Below are 10,361 nucleotides of genomic sequence, written 5' to 3' on the forward strand. Positions count from 1 at the left end.
TATATATATATATATGTGTGTGTGTATATATATATATATATATATATATATATATATATATATATAGTTTTTATAAATGATTTCAGATATCAAATGAAAATGAGAAATTTTCCTTTGAAAGCTGAAATAAAATAAGTGTAAGTTTTTAATAATATATTTTTATTTTTATAGTAACGATTATTTTATTTCAAGTAAAAAATTTGTTTTTGTTTTTTAAATAATAATAATATAATAACACTTTTCTGCACCACTAGCAAGTGATTGTTTTCAAACAGGTTTCCTGAACACCTATCTGCCATAGGCCGAATAAAAAGACAGTCCCACCCCAAATTAATATTGAGGCCCTTGTGTGGTACCTCTTTAGAAGGTTTGCGCAGAACATCTCCGACCCCACCGCCGCTCCGCAGGCCGTGGCTCAACACAGTGACGATGCACATGAGCAGCGAGTCGCACGTCCTCTCCTTATCCTCAATCACGACCGCAGTTGATTGCACTCCCACACCTGCAGGAAACAGAACGTCAATAAGCGCTAAACAAACAAACAAAAAGTCTTCCTAATCTAACAAAGGGCTCTGTAGTACTGTGGGATGTTCTACAGAAAGTTCTCAGACTGAACGGTGACATACATGCAAATCTTAAAGCAAAAATAACATTTGTGGTTAAATGCTTTCCTAAAATAGGACCCAAAGCTATCAGATCATAACACACATTACACATTCACAAAGAGCAAAGATAATTTGCAAACAAATACAGAACTATTTATACAACCAGATTTGTATATTTTCTAAAGGAAATGTGAGTGGTGCTAGCTATGATTGCGAAGGTGTTTCTAAAGATTTCTATTTTTAAATAAATGCTGTTTTTGTAAACTTTCTATTTATTAAACAATACTGAAGAATTAAAATTGATAGAATGATTTCTGAAGGATCATGTGACACTAAAGACTGCTGAAAATTCAGCTTTGCCATCACAGGAATAAACAGCATCTTAAAATAGACAGTTATTTGAAATTGAAATTACAGTTTACAATATTACTGTTTTACTGTATTTTGCAGCCTTGGTGAGCATAAGAGACTTCTTTCAAAAACAAAAAAATCTTACCAACCCTTAACTTTTTAACAGTAGTGTGTGTACCAAAGTTTAAAGGGGTCATATGATGTGATTTCAAGTTTTCCTTTCTCTTTGGAGTGTTACAAGCTGTTTGTGAATAGATAAGATCCCTAAAGTTGCAAAGACTAAAGTCTCAAACCCAAAGAGATATTCTTTATAAAAGTTAAGACTCGTCCACGCCCTCCTAAAATGCCTCATTTAAACATGCCTCCACATGTCTATGTCACTGTGTGAGAAAGAAGGCGTAACTTTTATTCTCGCTGTAGTATTGTTGCTGCCGCCGCCGCCATGTCGTGGAGTTTCGTTGTGAAAATCATATGACCTCTTTAATATTTTGATCATTTGTTAAACCTAAGAAACACCATTTATGAGAAATAGCAATGCTAGCCTAAGTTTCAAACTGGCCCCAAGTGAGGTCTTTCAATGTTAGCTGATAAGCTAAACAAGGTAAGACACATTCCCGGGGGCAGACAGGCCATGCGCCACAGGTTCAGTGGGTTCAAACTGGCCGATCAGCTCCAGTGATCAAATTAGGCTGGCCTTGCATCTTAAATTCGTACACACTCAAAGACCCGCTTACAAATCTGAATTATACTGGTCTGACCTCAAACCACGAACCAGCATGAACCTGCTGAGCATTTAGTGCCTGACTGTAATTAACCTCCGACCCCAAACATCACCCACATACCCTACCAGGGCTTCTTGAGGACACTGAGCCTCTCCTTTCCTTGTCTCATGACCAGGCCATACTACTCAGATTTAACTATGAGTCTGTGTGTGAAGAAGAGAGTTGTGGGTGATGGGGTCCATACCATCCATCATGGTCTCTGTGGAACAGTTCTCCTCTTTCCGGCACACCGCACCTGCCAGGAACTCTCCCATCTTACTGGCGGATTGCTCTGAACATAGGGGAAAAACTGCAGATTAGGAGCTATAAATTGTTACTTTTAACAAAGCATTGTGTTTTATAATGAAATCAATATTTATTTAAATATGATTAATATACTATTATAATATATGATTTAATATAATTTTAGGTTTGGGGTACGTAAGATTTTATATCTGAAAGAAGTTTCTTATGTTCATCAAGTCTGCATTTATTTGATCAAAAATACAGTAAAAACTGTAATATTATTACATTACAATAATGTAATATTATTGTATTATTACAATTTAGAATAACTGTTTTCTATTTGATTATGCTTTAAAATGTAATTTATTCCTGTGATGCAGAGCTGAATTGTCAGCATCATTACTCCAGTCTTCAGTGTCACATGATCCTTCAGAAATCATTCTTATATGCTGATTTTCTGCTCCAGAACATTTCTTATTATTATCAATGTTGAAAATAGTTGTGCTGCTTAATATTTTTGTGGACACTGCTATAAATGTTTTTTCTGGATTCTTTGAATACCAAGAGAAAAAGAACAGCATTTATTTAAAATAGAAATCTTTTTCTAACATTACGAATGTCTTTATTGTCACTTTTGCTCAGTTTAATGCATCCTTGTTGAATAAAATTATTAATTTCTTTAAAAAAAATCTTACTGATCCCAAACATTAAATGGTAGTATACATAGCTTTTTCACATTAAAATAAGGACAATGAGATTTTTTTATGATATAATAATGATATTCAGGAGTGAAATGACCTGAATTGTCATTAAAATAGTCTCAGAATGTAAAAAATAGGATTTATTTTGTATAAGCATACAACAAAATTTCTTATTTCTTTCTTTTGATTTTAGGGTGGCCCATACATGTTATTGACATGTTTTGCAAAATAACCGGCTAGATCTTTAAAATCTGACCTGTTGCATGACACAACAAGAGATTTCCCATGTACAATGTGGACTGCCACGTGTATTTCAAAGGTAAATTTTCAGACTCAGAGCACAGCTTTGAGCAACATCCATCTGTTTTTCTCACCAAGAGTTTTATTGGATATCCTGTCCACGGTCAGGATGAAATCATCCTTGAAGATGATGTATCCAACGATGGAGAAGAGGTAGACCAGGATGAGAGCCAGCACTGCGGTCAAAACGATCGAGCGGCCGTTCCTGGTTACACTCTTGATGACGTTTAACAGTGTCTCCTCTCGGTAGATCAGGTCAAAGAGCTGGAGAGAGAGTGTGTGTGTATACAGTATACATCTTGGTGAAAGTGTGAGAAGTCAGAGGTCAGAGTTAGAAGAGATGTCCACGTGTGAAAGATAGGTTACGGTATGTCTGATGGAGTGATTGAAAGTGTGTTCGTGTATTACTCACAAGCAAGCTGTAGAAGAAGACATGAACAAAGACTCCAAGGCTGCATATAATGAGGTAAAGCAGATGATACAGGAACTCCACATCCATGATCATGGCCTTGTATCCTCTTGTGAACGTACCGCGATTTCCCACGAAACTCATTAGAAAAACCACTTTATTGCACACCTGAAATCACAACCATCACGTTAAGAGATTTCAGTGGAGTTACAAACTGAATTTTGGCTCATATATAAAAAGTTGAGGTAAAATTTAGCAATGAGAACATTTATCTGTAGCATATCATTAAGGATATACAAACAATTGTATCGCAACCACAAATTACAGGCTGAAGTAATTGCATCAGTTTTCAATGTTATTATGAAATGTTTCCATTAACTTATTTTGAAATCTTATTTATACATAAAACCACTAAATCAAAGCATTCAGCTAATGATTTTCAATAATGTAAGCAAGCCTCAACTGTTAACTTCCTAAAGGGTGCAAGTCTGTTTATGAACAAAAAAAGTAGCTCATGCTGTGTTTTGTAGGAAATAAATTACCGTTTAAATGTTCAGTCAGATTTTTTTTTCTTCTTTTTTTGAAAGAAACTGAAACTATTATTCAGCAAGGATGCATTAAATTGATCAAAAGTGATAGTAAAGACTTTTACATTGTTACATTGTCATTTCAAATAAATTCTGTTCTTTTGAACTTCCTATTCATCAAAGAATCCTAAAAAACTGTATCATGGTTTAATGCCTGAAATAGAAAATGGTTATTTTAAATTGTAATGATATTTCACAATATTACTGTTTTTATTGTATTTTTGATCAAATAAATGCAGTCTTGGTAGGCATTACCGAGTAAAATACTTATTTTATTATTTTATTTTTCTTTACAAAGATTCAAATCTTACAACCCCAAACTTCTGGAATTGATAGTTGGTTTGGATGCATACTAAGGCTACGTTCACACTGCGAGTCTTAGTGCTCAATTCCGATTTTTGCTCAGATCCGATTTTTTTGTATAGCTGTTCACATTGTTGTTTTAAATGTGGCCAATATCAAATTTCCAGTGTGAACAGATCATGCTTCTGAATTGACCCGCATGCGCAAAAGAACAATACGAACAGGGTTGCCAGGTTTTCACAAAAAATCTGCCCAATTGCTTCTCAAAACTAGTCCAAAACTAGCCCAATCGTGTTCTGGGGGATATATCGCTTTAATGGGGGCGCTTTAACCCATGGAGTTGAAAAACAACCAGTGGCAAAGATTAAAAAGTTGCCCAATTCTGCGGGAAAACTGAGGACTTGGCAACACTTGCGCAACGCACTGTCATATGGAAGTAAACACGGAGGACATAAAGTAAGCAATTACGCATTTATTTACAGTGTGATCTGTCGCAGAAGCCAGCGAAATTATGTGCAGGCAATATGAAAAATAAAGACAAGGATGTGACAGAAGAGAGCAGAGTTTTGAAACTTTAAGAGCCCTTATGTTTTGCTTGTATATGGAGTTGTCACTGTAATACTTATAAGTTCTGACACATCACTGTACTTTCACTGACTACCTTTTACAACTGTCTTGATAGCTTTGGGTATGTAAAATCTTTGAAGTGACTCCCATGAGCGCAGAATCGTGACAAAGGTTGATCTAGAGTGACGTAAAAGTCGCATGAATTCCGATATGACTGTTCACACTGCAGACATCTGACCTGTATCGGATTTAGTATCACATATGGAAGTGGCACAAATCGGAATTGAAAAGATTAGATTCCATGTGGTTTGTGCTGTTCACACTGTCATTAGAAAAAGAGATCTGAGTCACGTGGGCCACATTTGCCTGCAGTGTGAATGTAGCCAAAATGTGCACACTGTTAGGGGAAGTGTTATTGTGTGAGCCGAGTCCATTTTAACATCGGACTGTGAAAGCCGTGTGGAATCCCCCAGTGACGTTTGACACACCTTGGTGCAAAACACACCGAGCTGCCCTCTAACAACACCGCCGACCCGACGAGTTTTGTCAAAAGACTGTCGTTCACTCACATTGAAGGCTCCGAGAAGGAACAGTGTGGGCTCCAGGCCGACCGAAAATATGAGGCGTAATATGGTGGAAGCAATGAGAGCCCGAATCCCGTGAGGTTGGGGCAGTACTATAACTATGGCCAGTGAAAACAACATTGCCGCCCAAAGCAGTGCAGAGAGGTGTGGCTCCAGGGTGCCTGAGGAAAAAGAGGTAAACACGTTTTAGTGCCATCAATCATGCTCTGGGATAAAAACACCACAGAAGTGACATGTTATCATGCCATCTGTCATGGTTGCAGCGTCACCGATGCTTCAGGCCTTGTGTTCAACTATCTCAGGGACTCGACTTAGATTTTGATCAACAATCCACAGTGTGTTTCTGGGAATTGTGTCATTTTTAGGTTGTTTCAACATGTGCAGGCTGTCTCGATCAGATTATGGAAATATGAAAATGAGAATTCTGTCATCACTTACTTGCCCTCATGATTTCTTTCTTCCGTGGAATACAAAAGAAAAAGTGAATGAAGACTTGTGCTACCGAGCTCCAAAAAATTCCACATAATTAACATTTCATACAATTTCAGAGTCATACGGATTGTTATGGTACTTTTAGGAGCTTTCTTGCAGCTCTTTCACTGCATATTGAAAATGGGAGTCAAGAAATTCAGCTAAACTTCATGGTCATAGGTCACAGGCCTTCATGGTCATAGGCTTGCAACAAACAGAATTCCATTTTTAGGTGAACTACCTCTTTAACTATTTTTGAGAAATAACAGAAGTGCAGATGATAAGCTAAGATTATATTCATTGTCACTACCCATGACTGCACTGCGATTCTGTACAGCAGATCTAAATGGGATTCCCTGAAGTACATGCAGTTTCACCTGCTGAACATGTTCGGGCACATTCTAGCCCTCAAGGGAAAGATGCTTTGAAAAAAAAAAAATTGGAAAAAAGTTACATAACCCTGAAAGAGTGACACATTTGAATACGTTAAGGTTCGATGAAGCTTTGTCATCAGCCGCTCTGGCATCGTTTTTAATCCTTGTTTAAGTCCTGTTCTATGCGAACGGCAATGAAATGTACAGTACAGCAAGGTCTTATGTGGGAATACATTAGTAGGATTGCTAAGCGGGTGTGTGTGTATGCAGAGAAGAAAAATGAGGTCAGTCTGATTTGCAGGATCTTCACAGAGGCAATGGTTCCAGATCACTCACTCGCTCTCCCGCCTGCGAGTAGACCACATGACAGGTGCTTGTTACATAACCCGGCGTGCTAAAAATATCACGGCTGAAAGATGCATGAGCGTCGGGTACCGAGCAAGGACAGACTTCACAGCCGAGCCGAGCTGGGGTTTGGACCGACAGGCCTGGTGGGCGGCCAGGAAATATTCAGAATCGAGGACGTCTAAGCCTCCGTTTCATTTATTTCCACAAACTTACACACACACACAAACAGACTACACTGAAAATCTAGGACTCAAGATCTAATTTATACCTGGAAATCAAGTTTTAGGATTTTGAGTATGTAAAACAAAGAAATGAGTTTAAATGAAGAAGAAATATTTCAGATTTCTAGATCACTAATCATGTAAACTTGTGACACTGATTATGCGACTTTTCCAATGAAGCACAAGTTAATCTAATCTTAGAATCGCTTATCAATATATTCTGGAGAACATGATCATCAGGTTTTGATCATGTCAGCTTGAATGCCACTGTCATTAAAGCAAAAGTGGGACATAGTTCACAAATTTGTTACACTCAAAATATTATTTGTGAAGAACTGGTTGTACAGAAGATACTGTATTAAATAACATATATGAAAATGTATATCACTGATATTAAAGGGGTCATATGATGCGATTTCAATTTTTCCTTTCTCTTTGGAGTGTTACAAGCTCTTGGTGCATAAAGAAGATCTGTAAAGTTGCAAAGATTAAAGTCTCAAATCCAAAGAATAATGTTATTTTTAGCAGCATCATATGACCCCTTTAAATATTATTAATATATACTGTAAATATTAAATAATAATAATAATAATATGTACTTCTGAAGCCCTCATCGTGTTTGAATGGCAAAATTCTGTCAGGCCACTCTTACACACATTCTGGAATTCTGTAGGGCCTCTCGTTTGACCTTTACAAATACTGTACAGCGACCTACTGAACTCTGCAAAAGGCCTTTTATAATCTGCTTTAAACGTACTTCTAAAAATGTGTCAGAAGACAATCGATTTTGAAGTGCCCACAATGAAATTGACAATAAGGTGTGAAACAACCAATAAGAACTGACAAAATATAATATACAATGAAGCAGGATTATGGGCTACTGAGAATTCACTGTCAGGAATTTAAAAATGAGTGATTATTTAGACTGTATAAATTGAAATTATGTTCATAACAATGTAATGGTTGTTTTTTGTGCATAAGTGTAAGTAATAATAATAATAATAATAATAGTAATAATAATAATAAAAATAATATTCAATATAATTAAATACACATATTAAAACTAATTATATTTAATAAAAGTAATAAAAATTATTATAAATGAATTATAAATAAACCAATTATAATAAATCAACTTAAATAAACAAATAAATAAGAATTATATTGAAAAAAAAAACATTAATCACACTAAAGAAAAGGCGAGTTGATCATATGAAAGTGGAGGGAAAAAAAGTTTCTCTTTTTATAAACTTGTGGCCTTGACTTAAGTACAGTTATCCGTGCCAGTGGATATGCACATGCAACAGTAAAATCTTTGAAAAAACACCAGACAGTCAAACAGAATGTGCGGTGCAGAAGAAGATGAACTTAGGAACTACTTCTATAATTCTCTGTTAAATATCAAACAGCCTATTATAAACATCTGGTCAGTTTACTGATTGTTTTACAATCATGTTTATTGCATAGACAATATTTCAAATTCACCTTTAACATGTCCTTTATCAGCTTTTATTGGTTTGCATTTCGAATCATGACCTATATGTGACCCTGGAGCACAAACCAAATAAATCTTAAAGGGTTAGTTCACCCAAAAATGAAAATTAGCCCATAAATTACTCACCCTCAAGTCATCCTAGGTGTACATGACTTTCTTCTTTCAGACGAATCCAGTCGGAGTTATATAAAATGCCACTCAGCGGGTGTTGCATGCATCAGTCCAAAAGAAGTTAAATAAAAAGAGCACATCCATTAAAAAAAAAGTGTCTCACACGGCTCCAGGGGGTGAACAAAGGCCTCCTGTAATAAATCGATGCGTTTTTGTAAGAAAAATATCCATATTCAAAACGTAATAATCAATGCTAATTTTCATTTTTGGGTGAAATAACCCTTTAAGTCGCTGGGGTATATTTTTAGCAATAGCCAAAAAAAAAAGATTGTATGGGTCAAAATTATCGATTTTTCTTTTAAGCCAAAAATCATTAAGATATTAATTAAAGATCATGTTCCATGAAGATATTTTGTAAATTTCCTACCGTAAATATATCAAAACTTAATTTTTGATTAGTAATATGCACTGCTAAGAACTTCATTTGGACAACTTTAAAGGTGATTTTCTCAGTATTTTGATTTTTTTGCACCCTCAGATTCCAGATTTTCAAATCTGGAATCTGTATCTGTATCTGTATCTCTATCTCGGCCAAATATTGTCCTATCCTAACAAACCATACATCAATGGAAAGCTTATTCATTCACCTTTAGATGAATTTCAATTTCAAAAAATTGACCCTTATGACTGGTTTTGTGGTCCAGGGTCACATATTGAATCTGTACCAGAGCTGTAGTTCAGTGGGTTTTTGGCTCCCAGAGGAGTCCTTTGTTTTAGAGACTAAAAGAGATTTCAATTAAAAGCCCAAATGCTCATGTGCACTTTGAGAAAGGGAAAGGCCCAAAACAAAAGACCCCTCGGAGCCTGACCCCAGCCTGAACAATGCAGAGTTTATGCTAGTCACAATGTGTGGACAATCACTACTCAACACAACATACAAGAAAGAACGAAAGAAACACAGAAAGGCCTCAGAAACATTACTTATACCTAGTTACGCCATCAGTTACATTTGAGTGTAGGATGATATTGATCACAAACTTTAACACAGGCAGTTTGTGCTTAAGCTGTGATATAAGAATGAATGCTTTGTCTTTATCTGGGTCTCTGTTTTCAGGGCCAAATCTCAGCTGACATAAACAGGTGTCGTATTCCTTCGACATGTATACAAACACACACTTTTGATCAGAAAGAGAAGGGAGGAGATATAGACACACAGTCCTAACAGCTTATGAGATTAGGGAAATAGTGTGCGTGTGAGCGCTGGAGTCAGGTGACATGTTATGCAAGTGATCTCGGATAAGAGGGCAAGATCAATAACCATGTTATGCAGGAAAGTTGTCGATAATTATGACACCCCATAAAGAACACACTCGCTTTTGGATCAGAAATGCTTTCAGATGTGTTTGAAGGTAGATATGTGTCTGTATTTTAGTTTTGTTTTCTCAGCATTTTTTTTTTATATTTTACAAAAAAAAAAATCAGCATTTTTTGTTGGAGCTCTGTTATGTAGGCCAAATTATGTCTTTCAGGGGCTGTTTGTGCTGAAAGTAGGTCAGTGAAGTGTCAAGTTCCAGCATCTGTTGCTGACTGCTCTCAATTACCTCCATGAAAACAGCAATCTGTACTCTAGCAATGTTAATCAAAGTTGTGGTTGGTATTCTAACAATTACAGAGCACTTAAAGGGATAGTTCACCCAAAAATGAAAATTCTGTCATTAATTACTCATCATCATGTTGTTCCAAACCCGTAAGACCTCCGTTCATCTTCAAAACACAAATTAAGATATTTTTGATGCATTCTGACAGCTCTCTGACCCTCTCATAGACAGCAAGGGTACTACCAAGATCAACATCCAGAAACGTAGCAAGGAGATCGGTAAAATAATCCATGTGACATCAGGGGTTCAACCGTAATTTTACGAAGCTA

At 36.3% G+C, this 10,361-nt stretch overlaps 1 protein-coding gene across 1 annotated transcript in view; it reads right to left on the bottom strand.

Annotated features, from left to right (window-relative positions):
• The window catches only part of itpr1b (inositol 1,4,5-trisphosphate receptor, type 1b), a 157,794-nt gene that overhangs the window by 18,798 nt on the left and 128,635 nt on the right, over positions 1 to 10,361 (bottom strand). The window contains exons 53-57 of the mRNA XM_016482756.1: positions 5,400 to 5,575; positions 3,377 to 3,541; positions 3,039 to 3,228; positions 1,923 to 2,009; positions 357 to 502 (exon numbers count right to left, since the gene is read on the bottom strand). Coding sequence (XP_016338242.1) covers positions 357 to 502; positions 1,923 to 2,009; positions 3,039 to 3,228; positions 3,377 to 3,541; positions 5,400 to 5,575 — 764 coding nt within the window. The remainder of the gene's footprint in view (positions 1 to 356; positions 503 to 1,922; positions 2,010 to 3,038; positions 3,229 to 3,376; positions 3,542 to 5,399; positions 5,576 to 10,361) is intronic.

This window comes from Sinocyclocheilus anshuiensis, unplaced genomic scaffold (assembly GCF_001515605.1).
Source record: "Sinocyclocheilus anshuiensis isolate Anshui unplaced genomic scaffold, SAMN03320099.WGS_v1.1 scaffold465, whole genome shotgun sequence".
Classification (NCBI taxonomy): Eukaryota; Metazoa; Chordata; class Actinopteri; order Cypriniformes; family Cyprinidae; genus Sinocyclocheilus; species Sinocyclocheilus anshuiensis.